A 27,618-nucleotide genomic window follows, 5' to 3' on the forward strand; every position below is an offset into this window, starting at 1 on the left:
AGCTGCTCAACCAAGTTGAATAAATAACTGTCTTTGCTAACTATCTGTGTGATCCTAGGCGTGTTACCTCAGGTGAAGTAACTTTAATGTCATTTTGTAACTTCATTCCTTTTGTAACTTTAATTTCCTTTTCCATGCTGTGCACTGGTATATTGGTAAAAGTGCCCAGCGCTTACTATTGTGAGTTGATTCTAAAGAAACACTGTAGAAAATGGACACATGACAACAGCTGCCCTGCACTACAGACCTTTGTCCCCAAGAGAAAGCAGGCAAAGAGGGGAGGGGCTGGGCGGGGCTTATCCGGGGCGGGGCCGACCTGGGCAGGGAGGGGCGGGGCCGGGCTGAGGGATCCTTCCTGAGTTCAGGCCACACTTCGCACCTGGTGCCTAATCCCAGCACTGGCAGTGCCCCTGCACGAGACAGGGCGGTACCTGATGGTCAGGTTCTCCATGACCCCGGGGAAGCGCTGCAGCTCGTCTCGAAGCTCATCGAAGGTGATGACGCCGCTGCAGTCCTTGTCTGCCAACTTGAAGAGCGCCAGCGTCAGCTGGTCCTGCTTCTCCTCGGGCAGCGAGATGGCGCTCTCACGCAGGCACGACTGCAGCACGATGCGCAGCTCGTCCACGTTGATGGAGCCGCTCCCTGGCCCAAGTGAGGATGAAGCCGAGTGGGCGCCTGCCCCCCAGACCTCGCTCTGTACTTGCAGACTCGCCCTGCCTTGCACAACCATTGCATCAATGGTTCGTTCATCTTCATCTTTCTGCCAACCAACTCTCTTTAGGAGCATAGACCAGGCAATCGAAGGACATATGGCACCTTCCGCTCACAAACCTTCCATGGCTCCCTATTGCCGAGCTCAACAGAGATGAACATCTCCCCAAGCATGGAGAATCTTTGGCCTCAGCGCATGCCTTCCTCCAGAATCTGCAGCCTCCTCTCTAAGTACCACTCAACTTCCAAGACCATCTGCCCAGAAGATACACTTGCTTACTTAATCTATAACGAGCTATGTGCCCAGAGCTTCAATTATCCAGAGGCGAATTGTATATGAGGTGGTGGTGAAGAGGTTCCCTGTTGTTCCCCAACTTGTAGCAAAATTTGCTCATCCATGTTGTCCTGAGAGGCTGCAGCTGGGCCCTCAAGTCCAGCCTTGTGGCCTTATGTGAACATGAGTGGCTAAGAGTGATGTGAAAAGGAAGCCAGAAGTACTGTCGACCCTCCGAAAGGTTGGGTTCTGCATCCGGGGATTCCACCCGCGGTTGGTTGAATCGTCAGATGTGGAACCCACGGATACCGAGGGCCGACTGTATGACTCCATTTTATCTAAGGGACTTGAGCATACACGGATTTTGGTATCCACTGGGGTCCTGGAACCAATCAGAGAAACTACTGTATCAACTGAGATGGGATCTGGGGCACTTTTTTTTCCTGTATATATTTTCATTCTTCATGAGCCGTAGGACTCGTGATTAGTGATTTCGTGGCCTGTTTTGGATATAGACACACCTGAGGTAGCAACATGCTTCTGCCCCTTACTGTGTGATGGTGGGCTATAAGTCCTTTAGAGTATTGCACCTTACTTTGCTCATCTCTAAAATGGGGCTAATTATTCCTCCCTTTCAGAATTGGTTCAGGATAATAGATAATTAATTATAAAGCACTTAATGCAGTATATGGAAGACGGTAGTTGCATATAAATGGAAAGTCTTATTGGTATTGTGATCATCACTTGGGCCAAAGTCAAAGTCTGTAATCACGTACAGAGTCTAACATGCCACTCTCCAGCCACACCTCCCGTCCTTCAGTTTTCCTAGTCAAGAGCCAGCATGAAGCATACTTTAAAGAAAACCTTAGCAAAGCTCTGCCAAGAAACTCATGCACCCTGGACCAGCTTGCTTCCTATTGCACTCTTCAGGGTCCGTGTAGCCCCCAGGAGTGGTCTGAGACTTAGCCCATTTGAAATGACCTATGGGAGGCCTTTTCTTACTACTGACATTCTACTGGATGAGGACGTGAACCAGGTCCTGAGATAGACTATTAATCTAGGACAAGTTCAGAAGGCAGTCCAGGACTATGCCCACAAGACACTGCCAGCTCCCACTAAAAATACAGAGGAAAGAGCAGTTCCTTCACAAATAAACCCTGGGGATCAAGTTCTTCTTAAAACCTGGAAAGAGGGGGTCCCCACAAGACCAACTATTGCACAGGATGGGTTGAAGCCTTCGCCACCCGATCTGAAAGGGCTATGGAAGTCTTTAAGTCCCTTTTAAAAGAAATACTTCCTCAGTTTGGACTTCCAAAGTCCCTGCAGAGTGATAACGGGCCCTCTTTTTATAGCCAAAATCACACAGGGGTTCACAACGGCCTGTGGGTGCTCTGACCACATCCAGAGCTCCCATCCCTCCCCGCCCCCTTCACACCCTCTCATCCATTCAGCTTTATACTCTCCTTAGCCAATTTCCAATCCAGGGTTCTCCTTCACAATTATTCTTGTGCACATTTTTATTCCTTATCCCTCTGTCCTTCTATTGCACTGACCCTAAAAATATCTCATCCCTAGGTGAATCCAACTACCTGTTTTCTCCTTTCCTGCACCAGGGCAGCTAAGTGAACATTGCTGAAGAAAAGCACCCAAGAGAGCAGGAAGTGTCTGATCCCAGCCATGGCAAGGCCTTCAACTTGCCCGCAGTCCTCTCATGCTTCTCTAGCAAGGTCACGGTCCCGCTGTCTGCCGAGACCACTTCTCACCTCCATGCCCATCTAGTCCCTGCCTGGCTCTCGGAGAAAACTGGAACCCCTGGAAGCGAGTGCCCTCTAGTTCCTGCCTTGAAACTACAAACCTCCTCTCACCTGCTGCCCTCTTCCCCACCTCTGTCTGCAAGGAGGTGAGTGTGCCGCTTCCTCCTGTCACAGGCCAACCTCTCCATCGGAGGTTGTTGATAAGCCCCAGGTGTGGGCCAAGCTTGGTGGTCAGGAAGCAGTCAGTGAAGAGGGTCCCATGCAGATTGGGGTGGGGTCTGAGGAAGATGCTCAGGAAGCAGGTACAGTCAACTGCCCATGTAGTGGTGGTGGTGTGGGTCAACTTGGGAGGTGGGTTCCAAGAATGAGGTCTGGCTAGACTGTCAGGCGGGAATGGGAGGTAGAGAAGCCCCATAGGCCAGAGGGCCTTGCCCTGGAGCAGATCTGCAGCTGGGCTGAGTTTTCAGGATGCAAATCCAGCCCTGTGACTCCCCTGCTCAGTGCTCTCCAATGGCTCCCCATTGCTCGTCGTACTGAGACTCCAAACCATGGCCCCTGGGGCCTGCCCTGTCTGGCCTCACCAACCACCCCAGTCTCATTGGGTGCCTTTTTCCCACTTCAGCCTCCCTTCCTTTGATGATTCTGGGTCTTTAGACACCCTTTAAGCCACAAAGTTGCCAAAGAATGAAGGTCATTGCAGTGTCACTTACAACGCCAAAAAACGGAGGGGGGAACAATGAAATTCTCCCTTTTGGAAATGGGGTTTGAGTAAATAGTAATAAATAACAGCTGACACCTGTAAAGGTGGTACCCCGAACTAGTCACTGTCCTGAGTTTACATAAGTTAACTAATTTAATCCTCCTAGCAACCTCATGAGTATGTACTATTATGATGGTCATTATTTTTATGTGACAGGTGAAGAAATTAAAGCAGGGAGAAGTTAAGTAACTTGCCCAGGGTCACATGATTAATAACTGGTGGAGCTGAGATTTGAACCTAGGTAACCTGGCCTCAGAATCAGAGACCTTAGAGTATATACTAGATGATTCTATTTATTTGAAATTCTAGAAATGGTATGGTCATAGAAAGTGGTGGAGTGGGAGGCATTGATAGCAAAAGGGGAGGGAACATTTTAGGCTAATAAATATGTTTTCTTTCTTGATTGCAGTGGTTGTGGTTTATACAGATGTATGAATTTGTCAAAGCTCATTGAACTCCACTCTTAAAATATTGTATTAAATATTTCAATAAAGTTAATTTTACAAAAAAAAAAAAAAGAAAAGAATCAGAGATCTTAACTATTAGGCTGTGCTGCATGGAACACAGGACACAGACACAGTGGAATATGATGCAGCCACTACAGATGAGGCTATAACAACATGGAGTTACCACTTCACACCCATTGGGATGGCTATTATCAAAAAAACAGAAAATAACAAGTGTTGGAGGAATTGGAACCCTTATGCATCGCTGGTGTGAATGTAAAATAGTATAACCACTGTGGAAAAAGAGTATGGCAGTTCCTCAAAAAAAAGAATTGCCCTGTGATCCAGTAATTCCACTTCTGGGTATATGCCCAAAAGAATTGAAAGCAGGGTCTTGAAGAGATATTTGTACATCCATATTTATAGCAGCATTATTCATAATAGCCGAGAGATGGAAGCAACCCAAGCGTCCACTGAAAAATGAATGGATAAACAAAATGTGTAATATACATAAATGGATAATATTCAGTCTTAAAAAAGACTGAAAGCCTGTCAGATGGTACAACATGGGTGAACCTTGAGAACATTATGCTAAGTGAAATAAGCCAGTTACAAAAGGACAACTATTATATAATTTCACTTATATTATTTACCTACAGTAGTCAAATTCTTGGAGGAGGGGGAATAGGGAGTTATGATTAGTTGGTACAGTGTCAGTTTGGAAAAATGAAAAAGTTCTGGAGATGGATAGTGGTGATGGTTGCCCAACAATGTGAATTTACTTGATGCTTCTGAACTATACACTTAAAAATTGGTTAAAGTGGTAAATTTAATATTATGTATATTTTACTACAATAAAAATGATATTACAAAGCAATACAGTCTTACATGAACAATTGTTTATATTGTTTAGTGAAAAAAAGCAGTGTGTATAGTATAATCCCATTTTGTTTTTTAAAAAAAGTGGATGGTGAGTGTATGCTATCAGAAGACAGTATAGAAAAATGTTATGGGTGATTTTTGTCATCGTGGGCTATTATGATGATTATTAAAAAGCAACAAAACAATTTCTTTTTTTAAACATAGAAAAGAACAAAGGAAAGTTCTGGCTTCTGCTGAGTTGAATCAAGGGCATTTGTCTCCCTGCCAGGGACCCACCTTCTCCCACAACAAAAGGGAAGCAGAGACCAGAGAGAGGGCAGGGAACCGACAGAGAGACAGAGAGAGAGAGCTGTCAGCCTCACCTGGAGAAAACAGCCCCATGCTGGGTAGTCACTGAGATAGGCTGATTCCCTTTGTCCCCCCTACTGAGTCCTGCCCCCCACCTCACAAAGGGCCCTTACCGTCAACATCATGCACCTGGAAGAGGAATTGGAGTTTGTCTGTGGGGCTGCCGTGGATGAGCAGGGTCCACGCCTCCTGCAGCTCCTGAAGCGTGATGGTGCCACTTCCATCCGAGTCAAACAGAATGAAGAATCTCTTGGCGAAGAAGGACTGTGACCAGAAGGGGGCGGGAGATGGGCACAAGTATGGCCACAGGGCCCAGGCTTCGAATTCATTCACTGCATCTGCATGTGTGTGTGTACACACCGTGGGGTGGTGGGAATCAGGCAGGACCCAGGTGCCTGAACACAGTGTGTGATCTGCCCACGAGGCCACAGCAGCGGGCAGTGTCCATGGCCCATCTGGCCAGCTGAGAGCAAGTTTGGGGTCTGGTGAGAGAACTGTTCAGCTGTAGCGAGGATGGGCTTGTGTCTGGGCCTCTGGCCCCCGGGCCTGGTCATTTGCATAGGCTCTCCGTCCCCACAGTCCATCGCCCCCATCAGCCTTGCAGTCCAGACCTCTGGTGGCCCCTTACTCAACATGGGAAAAGGGTCAGATCGAGGGTCCCTCGAAGGCTCCTCCCAGGTCCTGTCTCATTCCCCTTGGGGTCACCCCGAGGGATAGTGAAGCCAGGAAGGACTTAGAAAATAGATGCCACCTGAGTACCTGTGTCTTTGCCTTTACCTGTTGTTTGGGCTGCCTACAGCCTACATTTAAGTGTTCTTAACGTAGACTTGTTCTGAACAGCACCTGTTCTCAATGCCGATTTACTCACTCCATTCATCATTCATCCATTCATTCATTCAACAATCATGTCTGTGCAGCCTCTGCTTGCCAGGCCTGGTGTTAGGCACTGGGTCAGTGTCACAGATATGCCAGGCCCGGAGGCTCCCCTTGAGGCAGCGAGAGGAACCTAAGGGCTTTAGTGTCTGACCTCAGTTCACAAGCAGGAAGTCTACTATGGGCAGTCCAACCCTGCCTTGGCTTCACTCTTTTTTTTTTTTTTTTAAAATATTAATTAATTTATTTATTTAGGCTGTGTTGGGTCTTCCTTTCTGTGCGAGGGCTTTCTCTAGTTGCGGCAAGCGGGGGCCACTCTTCATCACGGTGCGCGGACCTTTCACTATCGCGGCCTCTCTTGTTGCGGAACACAGGCTCCAGACGCGCAGGCTCAGTAATTGTGGCTCACGGGCCTAGCCGCTCCGCGGCGGCATGTGGGATCTTCCCAGACCAGGGCTCGAACCCGTGTCCCCTGCATTGGCAGGCGGATTCTCAACCACTGCGCCACCAGGGAAGCCCGGCTTCACTCTTTTTCCCCTCGGTCCCTTGAGTAAGGCCTTTATCACTCTCTACCATCCCAAATGGCCTTTATCTTAAGATATTTTACAGCTCCTGTTAGGCAGAAGATCCTTTTTTCCTTCCCCATATTGACTACGAAAGGAGGCAGAGCATTTAGAGCTCTAAGTAGTATCTCCGTTACCAGCAAATGAGGGGCTCTCCCATCAAAATAGGGGCATTCAAATGCTCATTGGCTCGCGCCCATCGAGGACACAGGCCACCATGAGATGCCAGCCCAGAGGACACCTGGGGCGAGGCTCACTCCTTCCACCTCTCTGCTAACGTCTCAGCTGTTTGTTGGGCATGCAGGCTGTTATGGGGATGGGCAGAGGACCTATGAAACCAAGAGAGAGGACTGGGGATGGTGTGGCAGTGCAAATGGCCTTTAATGGATACAAATCATAGAAACGCTTATTTTGTGGCAGGAGGCTTAAGTCATAGCATCACCTTTGCCCATGAGGCTAGCAGTAATTGTGAGGTCAATAATGTTTCTTAAGATTTGACAAGCTACTGATTTCCAACTTCATGTGTTGTTTGGAAGACCCCAGGAGGCCATGGCTACCATGAGGGATGGAAGGACCCCAGTAGCAGAGACAGAAACATCCTCTGGCCCTGCTTAGAAGTGCAGCCTCAAGCCCGGAGAAACCCGGGGAGCAACTTTTCCCTCCTTGTGAGGTACTGTGTGCTGCAAAGCAGATTACTCTTCCTCTACAAAATATAAGTGCGGGGTCCCCACTTCTGGAGTGGACACTTACCTCTTTCACGTTCAGGGCTCTTTTGAGCTCTTGCAGGTTGATTTCCCTGTCTTCTCCCGCAATGGTCTCAAAATGGTGTGTCACCCACTGAAGCCACTTGGCGTCCTCCTCGGCACTCGTGGTGCTGGCAGACAAAGGAGACAGGTTTGTCGGTTTGGGGTGGCCAAGGACTCAGGAGGACTCATGGTGGCCCCAGGACTTCTGTCTTCCCCCAGTTAGGGCCTCGGGCCTCCCATGGGGTTGAACCAGCTTCAGGGAGGGAGCAGTGCTTCCCCACAGCTGCTTCTTTACGTCTCTAAGTCCCCATTTCTTCCTTCCATCTGGCACTGGCCGGCCCAGGCTTAAGTCTCTTTAGCTTCTAGAATGACAGGGCCCCAGTGAGATGGACCCCAGACTGTGATCAGAGAATGGCCCACTCCAGGGGTGTTATTAACACGATGACAGTGACTGTCCCACCTCACATTTTCATGGCTCTTTACTGTTTTCAAAATCCTTCCCACGCACTATTTCCTCTGGTCTCTGTTACCAAATGTAAAATACTCAACTTCTCTGAGGCTATTTCCTCCCTATGATAGTTTACAGAGAGGAAACAGGCTCAGAGCACTTGAGTTATTTAGCAGAATTTATTCAGCAGGTTAGAGACAGAGTTCAACTCTGAGGCCAGTGCTTTTTCCATCACACCCCAGAGCCTCCACCCTCTGCCTGAACACTTCAAGTACAAGCCATGCCAGGACTGAGACCTGAGGGCTTGACTCTCCAGGTCCAGGGCGTATTCTACAATGTCACAAGGGCATCAGCCATCTAAAACCCTCACAGATGGGCTAGCTATACTGTGATCGGAACAGAGGTTAGTGATGAAATGAGGATAGCACTTTCTGTGGCATCAGGACCCAGCAATACAAAATTGAGTCCATAAGTGAGAATGTGTAGCATCTTATTCTATAAATTTCCTCTGTGAGAATGGCTTTTGTCTGAATCCCATGAGTTTAATATAACCTTAAATGATTTAGCTACAATCAATCTTCATTATTTGCAGATTCCACATTTGTGAATTCACCTACTTGCTAAAATTTATTTGTAACCCTCAAATCAATACTTGCAGCATTTTTGAAGTCATTGTGGACATGGGGAAAGTGGGAATACATTTGAGTCTCCTGATGTGCATGTTCCCAGCTGAGGTCAAACAAAGCGATGATCTGCCTATTTCTCTCAGCTCTCAGACTGTAAACAAATGTCCTTCCCACGATCTATTTAGTGCTGTGTGTTTCACATTCTTGTGCTCTTCGTTGGTGTTTTGCTCTTTAAAATGGCCCCCAGGAGTAATGTTGAAGTACTGTCTAGTGTTCCTAAGCAAAAGCTAAGAGAACTCAGCACCACCAAACCAGCTCTACAACAAATGCTAAAGGAACTTCTCTAAGTGGGAAACACAAGAGAAGAAAAGGACCTACAAAAACAAACCCTCCAAAATTAAGAAAATGGTAATAGGAACATACATATTGATAATTACCTTAAATGTGAATGGATTAAATGCTCCAACCAAAAGACACAGGCTTGCTGAATGGATACAAAAACAAGACCCATATACATGCTGTCTACAAGAGACCCACTTCAGACCTAGGGACACATACAGACTGAAAGTGAGGGGATGGAAAAAGATATTCCATGCCAATGGAAATCAAAAGAAAGCTGGAGTAGCAATACGCAGATAAAATAGACTTTAAAATAAAGAATGTTACAAGAGACAAGGAAGGACACTACATAATGATCAAGGGATCAATCCAAGAAGAAGATATAACAATTATAAATATATATGCACTCAACATAGGAGCACCTCAATACATAAGGCAACTGCTAACAGCTCTAAAAGAGGAAATCAACAGTAACACAATAATAGTGGGGGACTTTAACACCTCACTTACACCAATGGACAGATCATCCAGACAGAAAATTAATAAGGAAACACAAGCTTTAAATGACACAATAGACCAGATAGATTTAATTGATATTTATAGGACATTCCAACCAAAAACAGCAGATTACACTTTCTTCTCAAGTGTGCATGGAACATTCTCCAGGATAGATCACATCTTGGGTCACAAATCAAGCCTCAGTAAATTTAAGAAAATTGAAATCATACCAAGGATCTTTTCTGACCACAACGCTATGAGATTAGAAATCAATTACAGGGAAAAAAAGGAAAAAACAAACACATGGAGGCTAAACAATACATTACTAAATAACCAAGAGATCACTAAAGAAATCAAAACATACCTAGAGACAAATGACAAAGAAAAACACTACGATCCAAAACTTATCGGATGCATCAAAAGCAGTTCTAAGAGGAAAGTTTATAGCTATACAAGCCTACCCCAAGAAACAAAAAAATCTCAAATAAACAATCTAACGTTACACCTAAAGGAACTAGAGAAAGAAGAACAAACAGAACCCAAAGTTAGCAGAAGGAAAGAAATCTAAAGATCAGAGCAGAAATAAATGAAATAGAAACAAAGAAAACAATAGCAAAGATCAATAAAACTAAAAGCTGGTTCTTTGAGAAGATAAACAAAATTGATAAACCATTAGCCAGACTCATCAAGAAAAAGAGGGAGAGGACTCAAATCAATAAAATTAGAAATGAAAAAGAAGAAGTTACAACAGACACTGCAGAAATATAAAGCATCCTAAGAGACTACTACAAGCAACTCTATGCCAATAATATGGACGACCTGGAAGAAATGGACAAATTCTTAGAAAGGTATAACCTTCCACGACTGAACCAGGAAGAAATAGAAAATATGAACAGACCAATCACAAGGAATGAAATTGAAACTGTGATTAAAAATCTTCTAACAAACAAAAGTCCTGGACCAGATGGCTTCACAGGTGAATTCTATCAAACATTTAGAGAAGAGCTAACACCCGTCCTTCTCAAACTCTTCCAAAAAATTGCAGAGGAAGGAAAACTCCCAAACTCATTCTATGAGGCCACCATCACCCTGATACCAAAACCAGACAAAGATACTACAAAAAAAGAAAATTACAGACCAATATCACTGATGAATATAGATGCAAAAATCCTCAACAAAATACTAGCAAACAGAATCCAACAACACATTAAAAGGATCATACACCATGATCAAGTGGGATTTATCCCAGAGATGCAAGGATTCTTCAATATACGCAAATCAATCAATGTGATACACCATACTAACAAATTGAAGAGTAAAAACCATATGATCATCTCAATAGATGTAGAAAAAGCTTTTGACAAAATTCAACACCCATTTATGATAAAAACTCTCCAGAAACTGGGCATAGAGGGAACCTAGTTCAACATAATAAAGGCCATATATGACAAACCCACAGCAAACATCATTCTCAATGGTGAAAAACTGAAAGCATTTCCTCTAAAATCAGGAACAAGACAAGGATGTCCACTCTCATCACTATTATTCAACATAGTTTTGGAAGTCCTAGCCATGGCAATCAGAGAAGGAAAAGAAATAAAAGGAACACAAATTGGAAAAGAAGAAATAAAACTCTCACTGTTCACAGATGACATGATACTATACATAGAAAATCCTAAAGATGCCACCAGAAAACTACTAGAGCTAATCAATGAATTTGGTAAAGTTGCAGGATACAAAATTCATGCACAGAAATCTCTTGCATTCCTCACTAATGATGAAAAATCTGAAAGAGAAATTAAGGAAACACTCCCATTTACCACTGCAACAAAAATAATAAAATACCTAGGGAGACAAAAGACCTGTATGCAGAAAACTATAAGACACTGATGAAAGAAATTAAAGATGATACCAACAGATGGAGAGATATACCATATTCTTGGATTGGAAGAATCAATATTGTGAAAATGACTATACTCTCCAAAGCAGTCTACAGATTCAATGCAATCCCTATCAAATTACCAATGGCATTTTTTACAGAACTAGAACAAAAAATCTTAAAATTTGTATGGAGACATAAAAGGCCCCGAATAGCCAATGCAGTCTTGAGGGAAAAAAAAAAGGAGCTGGAGGAATCAAACTCCCTGACTTCAGACTATACTACAAATCTACAGTCATCAAGACAATATGGTACTGGCACAAAAACAGAAATATAGATCAATGGAACAGGATAGAAAGCCCAGAGATAAACCCACGCACCTATGGTCAACTAATCTATGACAAAGGAGGCAAGGATATACAATGGAGAAAAGACAGCCTCTTCAATAAGTGGTGCTGGGAAAACTGGACAACTACATGTAAAAGAATGAAAGTAGAACACTCGCTAACACCATACACAAAAATAAACTCAAAATGGATTAGAGACCTAAATGTAAGACTGGACACTATAAAAATCTTAGAGGAAAACATAGTAAGAACACCCTTTGACATAAATCATAGCAAGATCTTTTTTGATCCACCTCCTAGAGTAATGGAAATAAAAACAAAAATAAACAAATGGGACCTAATGAAACTTAAAAGCTTTTGCACAGCAAAGGAAACCATAAACAAGATGAAAAGACAACACTCAGAATGGGAGAAAATATTTGCAAATGAATCATCAGACAAAGGATTAATCTCCAAAATATATAAACAGCTCATGCAGCTCAATATTGAAAAAGCAAATAACCCAATCCAAAAATGGGCAGAAGACCTAAATAGACATTTCTCCATAGAAGACATACAGATGGCCACGAAGCACATGAAAAGCTGCTCAACATCACTAATTATTAGAGAAATGCAAATCAAAACTACAGTGAGGTATCACCTCACACAGGTCAGAACGGCCATCATCAAAAAATCTACAAACAATATATGCTGGAGAGGGTGTGGAGAAAAGGGAACCTTCCTGCACTGTTGGTGGGAATGTAAATTGATACAGCCACTATGGAGAACAGTATGGAGATTCCTTAAAAAACTAAAAATAGAACTACCATATGACCCAGCAATCCCACTACTGGGCATATACCCTGAGAAAACCATAATTCAAAAAGATACACATACCACAATGTTCATTGCAGCACTATTTACAATAGCCAGGACAGGGAAGAAGCCTAAATGTCCCCAATAATATAGTTGCATGATTACAAAATTGTAAACATTAACTGTAGAGAATTAGAAAAATACCTAAAAGCAAACACACACACTTTAAAAAAGATTTTTAAAAAATCACTATAATCTACCTACCCAAATAAAATCACTGCTAATGTTGGGCATTTATTTCTAGTCACATGCAGAAGGTAGCCCAGCCTGGGATTCAGAGGGGGGTTGTGTTTGATGGACTCATTCACATGAGCTGGTTTTGAGGTAGGAGATAGATGGGCCCCTGGGCTGGACAGCTGGTATGTGTCAAGTGGAGCAAAACTGAAGCTTTGCTCTCACCCAGATGCTCCAAGGACAAAGCTAGTGGCAGAAGCTGAGCTCTGCTGCAGTAAAGAGATAAGATGACCACTCCTGAGGTCAAGGAAAACTTCCCTGTGCACATGGGCCGGAAGGCTCCTTGGGGGTCAAAAAGGGAGGGGGCGCCACCCCATAATAGGTGTGGGACATACCACCACAGACCTCTGCAGTGGGATCCATCTTAGCAAAAAGTTGGCAGGCATGTTGGGGAGGGTCCTAGGGCAGGTCAGGTGTGGAAAAAGAAACCAGATAATTGGCCAAAGGTAAACAAAGACCCGGAAGAACTGTCCTATGCAAGTGATTTAAATCACCTCTTTCCTGCGCTCCTCCTCATTAGGAAGGACGGCCATACCCTTTCTCTCTGGGTGTGTATTTCTGCCTTGCTTCTGACAAATAAACTCTTTCTCTGTGTGCTCTCCCATACATTGGGCTGTGTCTCTAATAATAAACTTTGTACCTATTTTGCAGTTTTTGCCTCCTTGAAACATTCTTGCTTTCAATGGGGGAAAGAGCCAGAGGCACTTTGCTTCTAGCCTGTAGCCCCTGGTGGACTAACGGCTTGGATTCCTGGTTTTCATCCAGGCTACCCAGGTTCAATTCCTGGGCAGGGGAACTAAGATCTCTCTCAGGACTACTCACTGCTGTCTCCTAGAAATCAGTGTCACCTGTGTGAAAGGGGCCACTGAGGAGAACATTGTAAGTGGAGGGCTTGGGGGTGAAATCTGGAAAGAAGGAGAGGAAAGCACGGGTCCGTTCTTCAACTCTGCCCTTGAACTCTGGTCTGAGTTCCCTGAAGAGATAGGGAATGCAGGGAATTCTTTGCAGGGACTGCAGGAGACTCCGGTACTGTTTGGACTCGGGGGTCTTGAATGTTTGGAAGTCCAGGAGATCACCCCTGTACTGGGAGGTGCTAGGACAGTACAGCCAGTAGGAGGGCTGCCAGGTAGTAGACAGCTCCAGGAGCACCAGATTGGTGGAATTTGATCAGGCTGGCTCGTGAGCACATGTGAGACACCCAAGTACCTGGGGAAAATTGGGAGTAGAGTAAGCGAAGCAGTTAGCCAAAGGTGGGCATAAATGCTAATGACACTTCTTCATAGCCACAAGCCAGAGTCAGAAAAGAAGCTGAGACTTGGGACTTCTGGTTAAGATGGTATTACATTAACTCTTTGAGGCCCCCTCATCTGTACCACACACAAAGCAATGATAGATAAAAAAAAATTTTTTTAGTTTAAAAGACCAACTGATCTCAAATAAGATAAACATCTCTGTTGACCAGAGATGAAGCAGAAACATGCCATGCCCCTGCTTATGGGAGAGGGCTGGAAAAAGCTGTGTCTGACCATTGCCTGGGACTGTGATTTATATTTTGTACTTAGCCTCCTAGCCAAGAGCTGGACCACAACAACTGCTGCTTGGTGACTGGACCCATGGTATCCTCAGCTCTCCCTGGATGGGAGCCCCAGGCCACCGAGGTAAGGCTAATATTGAACTGAGGGGACCAGGAAGCTGGGTGGAAGCAACGCAGAACTTCTAGAGAAGGGCTGAACACACAACACAACACACACACACACACACACACACCATTCAAGATGAGTCAACAAGCTGGTATTCCAAAAGACCTCAAAAGAATGACTGCAAAGAAGACAGCCAATCAAACCAATAATAGGGGGAATTCATTTTGTAAGAAGTGAAAATAATAGACATTAAGCATATTAAGAATTCTCAAAGAAGGAAAGGAAAGAAAAATATTCATAAAAAAAGAATAAGAACTTAAATAAAAATGGGCAGAAATGAAACCAGCCCAGTTGGTATGAAGAAAATGCAACTAGAAATATGGAGAAACATATGGTTATTAAAATTTTAAATAATTCAATACATAATTTTTAGTCTAGACATAATTAAAGAGTGGATGTACAATCCCTAAGATGGGATTGAATAATTCACTTGGAATAATTTTGTAACTTTTTTTCACTTACCAACATATGTTAAACATTTCTCCATATTATTAAATATGAATGTGTCAAAATGTTGTAAACTAGTCTTCTATGTTTGGACAGTTAAGTTTCTTATATTTATTCCATTACCATAAACAAGTTTTTGAGAAATCTTGTTATTAAATCTTTGTCCAAGTTTCCAATGGTTTCTCTAGGCTGGATTCCCAAAAGAGGAATTACTGGGCCCAAGAAGTATGAAATTTCCTAAGTATTTTGGTTACAGCCAATAGCCAAACTGCTTCTCAAAGATCTTGAACCAATTTTTCACTCCCACCCACATTTTAAGAAATGCCTGTTTAACAGAACATTTTTGAATACTAAGAATTATCCCTTAAAATATTTGTCCATTTGGCAAAAAATGATATTTTCAATTTTTATTTGCCTTAGTCTGATTAGTAACAAAGTGAAACATCATCATGGAAGGAAAAATAGCGAAAACCTCTTTTCCTCATTTCTTGGGTAAAGTAGGACATATTTTACTGTAGAGGGGACACAGAGCTTCATTACATGACATACTCCCAACTGGTTGTTTTTTGGCTTAAAGCACTTTTCTTCTACATTTTTTTTGTCAAAAGCATGATGTCTTCCCTCCAGCCCTACAACATATTATTTGTTGATTCTTTGGGCTGATTTTAAGACCTGAGTCTGTAGCCCGTGGATTTGCTCTGCTTGCTGTAGGATGGGAACACTGCTACGGCCACTTTCCTCTGCCAGGATGAGTCCGGAAAGGCAGCTGAGATGTGGACAAGCCATAGGGAAAACGATGGCTCACCTGCATGTGCTCCTCCCTGCGGCTGCCTCGCCCCCTGTGCCCTGGAGTCCTCATCCCCTCACCCACTCAAGGACTGTGACTTGCAATTATCTCCTTGCTTTCTGCATCATTTTCCTCTTCTCTTTCCTCTAGCTATTGCCCAGTTTCTCCTTAATAGCAAAACCTTCTGAAAGAGTTGCTTATATTCAGTCTCCACTTCGTCATTTCCCTTTTTTTTTTTTGGAACCCACTCCAATCGGACTTCTATCGCCCAAGGAAACCTTTCTTAATAAGATGAACAACAATGTCCTCATGGCCAAGCCAAGGGGTCATTCTCAGCCCTTAGCAGTGTCTGACGAAGGTGAATTCTCTTTCTTTCTTGAACCTCTGTCTTCTCTTGACTTCCAGAATCCCACCCTCTCCTGGTTTCCTTCTAACTCACTGTCTCCTTCTCAGTGTCCTGACTTATGGATAGATCCCATTCTTTTATCTGGCCTTTATAAGTTGGGCTCAGCCTATCTTTTCTATCTAAACTAAAGTCCTTGTCAGCTAGCTCATCAACAATGCATGTCTCCATCCCCAATCTTGGCCCTGAACTGTGGTCCAGTAATTCCAACGGCCAGTTAACATCTCCACTTGGATGTCAATATGCATCTCAAACTTAACACGTCCAAAACTGGACTCACGGTATCCCTAACTCTGAGCCACCCGCTGTTCCCATCTCAGTAAACGACCCCTTCCCCATTCACCTCAGAACTATGGAGTACTCATCTATTCCTTTCTTTCCCACATGTCTGACATCCAACCCACAAGCAAATCTTGCTGCTTCTACTTCTACATTAGAAATAGATATAGAATCTGACTGCCCCTCTGCAGGTCCCACCCGAGCCAGAGGGACCATCACCGCTCACCTGGACAGCCTCCTAACTCACCCTCTGTTCCACCCTCATCCCCTTATAGTCTGTTCTCTATTCAGCTGCCCTGGAGATGCTGTTCAAATGTAAGTTAGATGAGTCACTCCCCTGCTTAAAACCTTTAGATGGTTTCTCATCCCACTGAGAATAACTACAAAGCCCTCCGTATTCCTCCCCATGACATGGCCCCATGACCTGTGTGCCCTCATCTTGGGCTCTCCCCTTGCTCACTCAGCTCCAGCCACACTGGCCTCCTCAGTATTTCTTGAACATACCGGGCACACTTCTGCCCCAGGGCCTTTGCACTGACCACTCCCTCTGCCTGGAACATTCTTCTTCCAGAGATCTACCTGGCTAACTCCCTCCCCTCCTTCAAGCTTTTGCTCATCTCACACCTTCTTAATGAAGTCTACCCTGAGCACCCTGTCTTAAAGGTGGCTCTCACCCACCCCAAACTACTGATCCCCATTATCCGGCTCTACTCCCTTCTTTCCACAGCATGTATCATCTTCTAATGTGCTATATAATGTGCTTCCTTATTGTTTTTTGTCTGCCTCCTCTCCCACTAGAATGTAAGCTCCATGAGGGCGGGGACTTGTGTCTGTTTTATTCTTGAATGAATCTCAACACTAGAGCAGTGCCTGGATTATAAAAGTTACTCCATCGATATTTAGTGAATGACTGTAGTAGACTAGCCACATCAGCATCCCACAGAGGAATCTCCCCACTCCAGTCAACCATTCCCAATGCCCAACTCCACTTCTAAGCAGGGTCAGCAGGAACCAAAGCAGCTCCAGGCATTAATCAGGAGAGGGGGCTTCTATGCCCAGGCTAACTCACTGTCTGGCCTGGGAAAGTCACCTCCCCTGTTCAGGATCCAGTCCCTCCTCTGCTCAATGGAGATTTTCTCCTGTTCTCCCTGCCTTGGCACACAGTGTAAGAGCAGACACAGGGGTATACATTTTTAGAACCATCAAAGTTGACCTCACCCACATTATGCACCTTGTGTCTGGGAGAGAGGCTCACAAGGAGCTGTTCCCTGGGGCCAAGAAAAGTAAGCAGAGGCTCTGTTTTCCTGCTGATGTCACTAGGGCTCATGCTAATGAGATGGAATATGGCCTATCACCCCACCCCAGTCTCACACCTTTGGGGTTGAAATGACCTTCTCATGGAAAACAGGGCAGTTAAGTTGACCTAATATCATTCCAGCAAGTTCTATTATCATTTTCAACTGATACACAAAATCTCAGGGGATATTAAGTTTTCACCTGCTTTTCTTATCTCCTTTTTAAGCCCTGGATGGCTGGGACACATCTTCCTCCTCTTGTATCCCCTGTGGGGCTCCACCCACAGTAGCACCTCCATAAACGGTTACTGATTTGGTCAGTGTTTGTTTCCTGGGCCTTGAGTCGCCATCCCTCAGCTTGAGGAAAACACAGAGAGAGCAAACACTGTGCCTGCCTTGAGCAACAGGTTTCATCTTGGGATTACAGTGAGTATTTGCAAAACATTGCTCAGACCGCAAAATGCTTGTGCAAACACATCCCAGGAAATCCCAACAAGATCCCAGGGGGGTAGACATTCTGACCTCCATCTGTCAGACAGACAAACTGAGGGGCAGAGCCTGGGCCAGAACACTCTGAGCCCCGCCAGTCCTGTCCAGTCTCCCTTCTCTCCATAGCAGAGACACATCCTCTGTTGGAGAGCTTGAGCATGTTTTGCTCATTTCCAACACGGAAGCTTTGCAGGAACTGCCTCTTCAGGGCAAGCATCTGGGGGCTCCACACCCCTCAAACCGGACTCATCCCTCAAGGTCCAGCCCAAAGTCCAACTTCTTCTGGAGGCTCTTCCTGCTCTCCTCAGCCCAGAATTAGTTACACTGTGTTCCTGCACCACAAATGCTGTCTTGCAACATGTCATACCATTGCTTTGCATGGTAACTCGGTCCTTAGATCATTATTTAACTTTTTGTGTATATATCTCTTCTCTCCCCAACGAGTCTATCAGCTCTAGGTAGGAATCACCTCTGCTCATTCACTATTTCATTCAAACATTCCTTCAAGAAATATTCTATGCCATCCAAGAGATAAATAGATGATCAATGGTTCCTGCCCTCACAGAACTTATATTCCTCATTTCTTCTTTATGGCATAGAAATATTCTATGCCATCCAAGAGATAAATAGACGATCAATGGTTCCTGCCCTCACAGAACTTATATTCCTTATTTCTTCTTTATGTCCCCACAGGACTTGCTATAATCCACCTGTAACCAGCGGGCAAGAGTTAACAGTGACAGCCTCTGGCCAGCAAGTTCCAGCAGTGTGTCCCTTTGATCTAGTCAAAGCTGAGTGAGGACTATTTTTAAGTAGAAAAGCAGCAAGGACCACAGAGATGGGATCTCTGTGTGGCTGCCTCTGGATGGCAAACCTAGACAGGGATTCCTTCTTGGCCCTGCTCCTGGGAGAGATTGGAAGCTCCACCCATAAAGGGTCAGGTGTCATGGGCCCTGAAGAGGGCTTAAGGCTCACCAAAGGCACCTTCATGGCATAGATGGGGAAACTGAAGCATGCAGTGGGCTTGCGGTTGCTCCAGTACTAGACTCCCAGCACAGTGCTCCTTTCCTAGGACCCCACTGAGGTATAGTTTCCTGCTAAAGGGAAAGACTTGTTTTCCCTTTAGCTGTTGGAAGCCTTTCTGGCACACAGGAGCACACAGGTGGAAGAAGGGGTGGGGGAGAGCAGTTCACAACAGTGGCTTCAAATACTTTAAAATAGGCTGGAAAACACTCATGCTCTGGTTCTGAGCATCTCCTCCGTACCCAGCACTGGGTCAGGGACAGGAGGGAGGGGCTGACTGTACTCATGGAACTCACGTGGGACAATCAGCTGTTTGGCAAGTGTGGCCAGCGGGCCCCCTGATGGGAACAAGACCTGTGAGTGAGAAGGGCTGGCCTTGGCTGGAGCTCTGCCCTCCCTGGCAGCCCCCTCACCCTCTCTGAGTTCTCTGTGGGGGGTGAGGGGTGTCTGCCCCGAATACCAAAGCACATGGTTGTGAGGATTCAATGAAACACCCCATGAGGAAGCACCTGACCCAGAAGAGACACTCAGTTCATTTTCACTCATTCAGAAGGCCGTTTTGACTATTCTCAACCACCTGCTTTGTTTCCCAAGTCCCAGAAAAAGAATCCTGACTAGTCTTCTTGAAGCAGAAATAGGTGAGTTCATGTGGCCCCACCTGCTTACCCAGGGGTCACGACCCTGATGGTCCTGCCCACCCCACCGCCCCCAGAATCAGCACTTTGGGCTCACCACTTGTTGCCTGAGGCCAGTGTGCTTCCTCTCCCTGTTCCTCACTTTGCTTACCTGTAGAAAGGGACTGCTCCTGAAACAGGGAAGAACAAATCTGACTCCATATTGGGATGGTGCTTTCACTTTAACCTTTGTACTGTATTCCTTCTGCTACAAGTTAATCACTAAAGGGATGTTGCCTAGAGCTTAAAGTATACATAATGGCCCATTCTCCAGGAACTCTGCCTCCCATGCCTGAGTGTTAAGTTAAAATACCTTTGTTTAGCTCACAGGAACCCCCCCACCACCACCAACAGGCCCACCTGTGAATGGCTGCAGGAAGGAAGAAATTAACACATCCCCTCTGGAGTCTGGCCGGAACCAGGAAATATTTCCAACAACCGATCGCCTTCTTTTTACTTTACCTCCTCACCTCCCTCTCTTTGTTCTATAAAAGGAACTAGCGTCCAAACCTGGGCAAGATGGTTCTTTGGGACACGAGTCCACTGTCTTCTCGTTTGCTGGCTTTCTGAATAAAATCGCTGTTCCTTGCCACAACGCCTCGCCTCTCGATTGACTGGCCTGTCGTGCAGCGAGTGGTATGAGCTTGGACTCAGTAACGCTCAGACTTACCCCCATGAGGCTGTGTGACTCCACTGAGACACCGCAAGTACACACTCCAGTGGGTCATACTGGATACATGATCTCAGGCCCTTTCCCTTCTCCTTCCTGGAGTGGTCTGTTCTCCAGAGAGGGTGGGGCAGGGCTTGGTGGCTGGGCAAGAGCCTCTCCTCCTCAGCCACCCAACTCCCCTCCCACCCCCTTCTGCATCCTTAGCACAGGAGACCCCCTCACTGCTCCAGCCATCAGAAACATGTGCAGCAAGAGCCCGCTGCCAGTGCCACCACCATTCAGCCCAGGAGACAGGTGACATGTGTGACACACACTCCTTTATTAAAAGAGGGCAACGGGGGCTTCCTTGGTGGCGCAGTGGTTAAGAATCCGCCTGCCAATGCAGGGGACACGGGTTCGAGCCCTGGTCTGGGAAGATCCCACATGCCGCGGAGCAACTGGACCCGTGAGCCACAACTACTGAGCCTGCGCGTTTGGAGCCTGTACTCCGCAACAAGAGAGGCCGCGACAGTGAGAGGCCCGCGCACCGCGATGAAGAGTGGACCCTGCTCGCCGCAACTAGAGAAAGCCCTCGCACAGAAACGAAGACCCAACACAGCCATAAATAAATAAATAAATAAGAAAAAAAAAAGAGGGCAACGGTGGGAGGGTTGCCGCGGGGACCTGGCTGAAGCCAATCCACCTCCCTCCTCCCCACTCTACCTCCACTTTTGAGCATGGAGAAGTCTAGAGACTTACAGAAATTAGGTCTGGGTACAGCCTTGAAGATGATTTATTCCAGTGGCTTCCAAACACTTTAATTTTCAGTTATGTGGGTAAAATTTTAACTGACTCCCCTCCCTAAAAAATGGGTATGCAGATTTTTTTCTATGAAAGATCTAGTGCAACCTTTCCTTTCTAGATGGGGAAGCTGAGGCCCATGGAGTGGATGTGGTCTCCTGGAGGTATCTCAGGAGTTGGTGGAGTTGGGACTAGAGCCCTGGTTCCCTAATGCGGCTCTTTCCACCAGCCTCCACACTGAGGGGGTGACTGCAAAACCCGAGGCTGGGCTCTGCATCTCAGACGCAAAGAGGAAGAAGGCAGGGTGGAGCACATGTGGCGTAAGTGGAAAAAGAATCCTGGGCTGATCCAGGAACTCTGTAAATTTATGTCCTAATCCAATTTCCTAAGAATTGGTTCTTGGAATAAGGCTAGTAGCTATAACACAGACTTTCTGTTGGAGAAAATTAAAATATTATTTTTGCCTTTTGTTTTTGAGAGGGGCCAAGAACCATCAGGCTTTGGGAGTCCCAGGGGAAGTAAATGTGAGCCTCGAATAATCAGGCCTTGGAGGATGTCTGTGAATCATGTTCCCCCTGTGAGTCGTGGCCTGAGACCTTCACCAAAGCAAACTTGCCTGGCCTTTCCTGCTTTCTCCACCTTGCCTTGCCTTTCTTTTCTCCCCAGTCTTTTAACCCTGTCTAGTCTGCACCCAGAGAAATCACAGCATGAATGGTAAGGCCTTACTTTAGGGCAGCAGCCCCGGCCTGTTCCCAGGACACTGGTTCCACAAGAGAAGTGGAGTATCTGGCAATTTGGTCCACATCGGCGTATTACAGGCTCCATCTGGACTGAACATGTCCTGGCCAGCTGACAAGACAGCATCGCCTCTCTCCAGGCTCTGAGTTCACCTGAACATATGCCTTCAGTCCTGGAGATGGAGACGGGTCGGGGCCATGGAAGCATGGTATATTTCTGAAAATCTCTGGTCAGAGTCAGGCCCCTGGTTTTAGCACCAAGCATATGATAGCTCACCTTCTCATTTCTTCACCTGGTGAACTCCTACTCAACCTTCAAGGGCCACCACAAAAATTCCCTTCCCCAGCCCACTCCTCCCCAAGAGAGCTAATTTACTTCTCTCCTCTAGTTCTCACTGCATTTTACTTTTATTCTATCAACACACACTTGAACTGAAGCAGAAGAACCTATTGGGAATTTAATGTATCACAATAGTTTATTAAGAAATTAATTTATGTCATTTATTGCTCTTGTTGACTCACCAGAAAAGAACAAAAGCTATCTTGACGTGAGCCCCACCCACTGGAAGGTAGCTCGATTTTCTTCTTGTGGTCAATAAGGGTTCTCCAGCCCCTTAAGAAGCAATAAACAATTCTCCCTGTTTCTGGGTCTGAGAGAGGAAGCTGAATGGGCTGGGAGGGGACCCTGGTGTGAGAATGGGCTGCCCCCAAGACAACCGCTAAACCAGACTCTGTGTTTAGAAACCAGTAGAGGCAGTTAAACCAGATTATCCCAGCGGGGAGGAGAATGGGGCTTGGTGCTCCGAGGTAGTCGTAAAGATGTTTTTATGTAAAGAACATTTGTCTTTAGAAAGCGTACACCATGCAGTGCAGACCACTGAACACAGTGTCTTCCTGAAATCACACAGCCGACTCATCCCACGCTAGCACTGATAGAGACATCTTTTTTAACACCCGGTACCCAGGGTGGTGTGGGGGTTCCAAGCCCCCTGCTCACAGGGCTGGGAGGGCCAGGCCTGCATCTTGTGTCACCAGGAGCAACAGCTACCATAGCAACTAGAGGCTGCACAACCCCCTTTTTAGACTGCTAAGTCCCTAGAGGGCCTTTTGCAAACCCAAGGGAGAGGAGAAAGCAAGGATGTGGCGATCTGAGGATACGAATAAACAGGATACGTTCCTCCTTGCTTAAGGAGGATCCAAAATGATTCCATTTCCTTTTAATAAAAGCAAGTCACGCACGCAGTGAAAACTGAAATAGCAGAAGAGAGTAGACAAGGAGCGAATATCCCTCCCTCCTCAGCCGCTGGTCTCACTTTCCACAGGTGATACCATTAGTGGTGTTTGTTTGTGTATGTACACATGACATTTGATTACAGAGCTGCCACACACACACACACACACACACACACACACGCCAGAATGTACCGTTCTGTCCTTTGCCTTCCGTCGTCTGCTTTGAAGATTGTTCTACGTCAGCTAACTCAGTGCGACCTCATTCTTTTTAATGGCTGAAACTACCCCATTTCTGGTCCCCTTTCAATGGATTCAATCTGACTTAGACACCCTCAGGAGTGTGACATTAACTGCACCCAAATGTCATGGTATTATTTCATTCCTATACATATATAGGCATTTCCTATTCCTCGTGTTGCCAAGATTTGTATCTGCATCTCTCTCCCCCCTAAAAGGTGAGCCCCCTAAAAGCAAGGTCTGAGATGGAAAGTAGTTTAGCAGTGGCCGAGGAATGGGGGGGGGGGCGGGTGTGGACAACTATGAAGGGAACACAGAGGGAGCTCCTTTGCAGTGACAGAAAAGCTCCATGTCTCGATTGTATGATGGGCACACAAATCTATACCTGTGATAGCAGTACCTAGAACTACACACACACACACACCCCTGTACACACATTAATTAGTACATGTAAACACTGAGTGCTTGTACCAATGTCAGTTTCCTGGTTTTAATATTACACTGTAATTTTATTCCAGATGTTGCCACTGGGGAAAACTGTGTGAAGGGCACTTGGGACCTTTCTGTACCATATTTACAACTTCTTGTGAATCTATAATTATTTCAAGGTGAAAAGCTAAAATGTCGGAGTCTGTGGCATCCTGGCATTCTGTTCCCAGGCTCTGGTGCAAGCCCTGGCACAGAGAGGTGCTGGGTAAATATAAGCTAAAGGAGTGGAGAGTCTCTCCTTTCTGGGCCTCAGTTACCCCATCTGTACAATGAGCCCTGTGGACTAAACAGTCTTCGCATTTCCAGTCCCCACGTTCTGTTCTGTGCAGCGGCACGGGGTCCTGCCTGTGAAACCAGTCAGCTGACTCTGAGCACTGACCCCTCACACTCTCCCTGCTCTCCCTCCCACCCCACCGGCCCCATAGGCAGATACCCCACATGTCTCCAGCAGAATATAATAGTAGTGTGACAAAATTAGTAGTCAGACTAAAATCGAAGGTGTAGCACTTTTTGAAAAATGATCTTTCTGCATACCTCTGACGGGAGCAGTGGAAGAATGTGTCAGATGTGTGTAACTAAGCCTGGTTTGCCCTATAGGCTGAAAGCACACGGCCAAGTAAAAGAATCGTGTGATAATTAAGTCTGGGGTCTCTGGGCGCCAAGGCTCACCTTCCTCCAAATGAGGCTGCCTTTCCATTACCTCTGTCGACCAAGCCCTGGACTTGCTGGGATTTGAAGGAGACACTGGCTTGTCATGGACAGTGTTGGTGCTGCATCCAGAGCACCTTTCATCATTTCTGGGCCCCTGTCCACCTCCCACAGCAGCACTCGCACCTCTTCTGGGGGAGCTGCCCTCGGCTGCTGGAGTGAAGAATGCAGGGCGTGCCTGGAAGTAGGCATCCTCCTCCTCCCCCAGCGGGTGGGGTGGTGGGCCACAGTGTGCGAGCCCAGCTCAGCTTGGGACACCTGAGGTGTTCTTCCCACTCCAGACTTCCCTGAGGGATCGGCAGAAGCTGCCCTCATAGGCCTTTGTCTGAGGGGCCCCAGGCTTTGTCCTGCTTCCCTATCCCCTTACCTATGTCCCCTAAGAGCTAAATAAATGACTTGCTACAAATTCATGCCTCACTATCTGCTTCAGGGCAACCCATTTGAGCAATGCTATCCCTCAACAGTTCTAGACATTGAGACTTTTCTCAATGCCACTCCTAAAGGAAGGGAGTTTGCTCCTCCCATACTGAGGCTCAGTAAGTAAAAGATGGTTAGAGGAGCAGAGAGCTAGGCCTAAAGAGGAAGAAGAAGTAGTTTCTCCATCAAAGCTAACATCAGCTACAAGTTTAACTTGCTATTGACAAACCACGACCCAGCAAGAGGTCTAGGACCCTCCAGAAGAGCTGGGGAGAGGAGCCTTGGTTTGCCTCTCTTGGCCAGTCTGGCCTCTACATGAATCTGGTCTGTTGACCTCTGCCCCCCACTCTCTGTTTCATCTTCCACTCCCCTCCCTGCCGCCTCCCAGCTTTAGGCACCAGGGCTCTCTCCAGACTATATTATTTAAATAGTGCTATTAAGGTAAGAATACATATAATGAACTACAAATATTTCAAATGTGCAATTTGATATGCTTTGACACATGTAGAGATCCATGAAACCGTCACCACAATGAAGACTGAACATATCCATCACCCCCAAAAGTGCCCACTGGCTTTGAATCTTGAGTCAGCGTCAGAAAGACACAGCAACATGAGAGTAACAACAGTGAGAGTCCAGGGACGGGGTGCCAGGTTGCCTCCTGATCACACTGTTCCTGAAGGTGAATTTGCTGTGTTCCTAGCCACCAGTTTCCTCTTGGTGTGTAATGATTCTTACGCCGGCTTTCTAAGTTCTCTATCAATTCTGTTACTGTACCAGTAGTCTTCTAATCAGTGTTGCTTAAGTTACCCAGAGCTGGTGTCTGTTGCTCATAACCTAAAACCTTGACTGACAGTTGGTGGGGGTAGAGGGTGATTGTAAACAGATCACTGGACAGAGAGTTCTAGGCAGGGGCTGCCCCAGGGCCCTTCAAATCCATCAAGACAGGTTGCTCCAGAAAGTTGCCTCCCACCTAGGGTCCAGCTCCTCCATGGGCCCTTTATAGCTCTCAAGTGGGGCTGATTAGGACCAGGACCAGAGACATGGCTCAGCTCTCCCACATGACCTCTGCCCTCACATGGGAGCTTATGGGGACACCAGACTGCCCTGCCCCTGCCTGCTAATGTAATAATAATAATAAGGCAACTACTCAATAATAATTGAGGCAAATCAGAGTGGAGGTTGGGAGTGCAGCCTTTCAGATTGGCATGCCTGAATTCTTAATCCTGGCTCTGTTATTTTAATTGCATGTACTCAGGTCTCTGTTTCCTCATCTGCAAAATATAATAGCACCCACTTCACAGACTGTGCTGAGATTTAATGAGACGATCCATGTACAGTGAGTGCTTAGGTGTGTGCCTGACTATGATAAAGCTACCTGATATTTGTTTTGTCAGGAAGGATAAGACATGCAGACATAGAAAAAACTATCACAAAGGAAGAAGAGTGTTATACTCACAGATCCCTAGAAACAGGAGGCACCCCACGCCTTGCAGGGCCACATGGGGTAACACCAGGGCCAGTCAGGACAGAGCCAGCAGAGGAAACTGGGCAAGAGCCTTTATTGCAGTTTCCATGGGAAGGATGGGTGAGGCAGGGTAAGCAGGCTTAGGACTGGCCAGTTTGAATAATTCTAGCAGGCTCTGGGGCACAGGGGCTGTCCCTAGCTATCTGGTACTTGCTCCTGGAATGATTAGGGCAGGGGGATAGATACAGCAATCCCTCAGCCGCCAAAGGGCTACATGAGGACATCTGTGAGGCCAGAGAGGCTGTTAGGGCTGAAAGTCATCACCCAAGAGACTCAGCTCCCTTTGGGGATCTGGAAGCCCAGTGGCGGTCATGGTCTGGACACAGGAGCAGCAAGGGTCAAGGACCTGCGGGGATGTGCAGGAGGGGAGGAGAGGCTGGCCGTGTGTGCGTGCATATGCGTGTATGCATTGAGTGGTGGCGGGTGAGCAAGGGGCCTTGGAAGCAGATGCATTAAATCGAGGACGCATTTCCAAATCCTTCCCCCACCGTGTTCACCTGAAGAAAAGGTCTGATTTGTACATTCTGCAGGACCCCATATATGGGCATCGTTGGTCAACAGCAAACTTACCTGATAATGGGCTGTATCATTATTTCCTGGGGTTTCCCTTGTCTTGATGGAGCCTTGCCACCTTAGCTAAAACAGAAATGCTCTTTCTCCGTTCTCCCCGTGTATGAGTCTCACTTCCCCACACCATCAGGCAGGTTGCTGAGGGCCAGCAAGGGCTTGCCTGGGCCTGCCTCTTGTCATCATTCACCTGAACAGGGACATAGTTTTAAGGCTCCGGCAAAACCACTGCTCACACCCTCATCAGTTGAGAAAAATCAATGGAGGGGCCTCAAATCCAAATCGGAAGTGAAAGGACCCCCATTTGTCCTCTTGAGGCTGAACTGTCCCAGACACGGGGAGACCAGGACTTTCTCTGTTTAGCACTGAACGGCCTGTGCCCTGCAAAACTCCTGGACCCAGGCTATCTGGGACAGTTGGTCCCCCTACTTGGACACTAGTGATCCTTGCCCTTCAAGCCTTTGCCCAGGACTTCTGAGGGCAACTGGCAGGGAACAGATCCTCCTTTGGGACCTGCTGTGTCTATACCGAGGTGTCCCAGGCACAAGTCCCACTCACAGCTCCCTGCCTGT

At 46.3% G+C, this 27,618-nt stretch overlaps 1 protein-coding gene across 1 annotated transcript in view; it reads right to left on the reverse strand.

Annotated features, from left to right (window-relative positions):
* Window positions 1-4,332: 4,332 nt before the first annotated feature.
* Window positions 4,333-27,618, reverse strand: part of SPESP1 (sperm equatorial segment protein 1) — a 69,407-nt gene continuing 46,121 nt past the window's right edge. The window contains exons 2-4 of the mRNA XM_059912904.1: window positions 7,362-7,485; window positions 5,289-5,439; window positions 4,333-4,418 (exon numbers count right to left, since the gene is read on the reverse strand). Of these exons, the coding sequence (XP_059768887.1) occupies window positions 4,381-4,418; window positions 5,289-5,439; window positions 7,362-7,485 (313 nt within the window). The 3' untranslated portion in view covers window positions 4,333-4,380. The remainder of the gene's footprint in view (window positions 4,419-5,288; window positions 5,440-7,361; window positions 7,486-27,618) is intronic.

This window comes from Balaenoptera ricei, chromosome 2, assembly GCF_028023285.1.
Source record: "Balaenoptera ricei isolate mBalRic1 chromosome 2, mBalRic1.hap2, whole genome shotgun sequence".
Classification (NCBI taxonomy): Eukaryota; Metazoa; Chordata; class Mammalia; order Artiodactyla; family Balaenopteridae; genus Balaenoptera; species Balaenoptera ricei.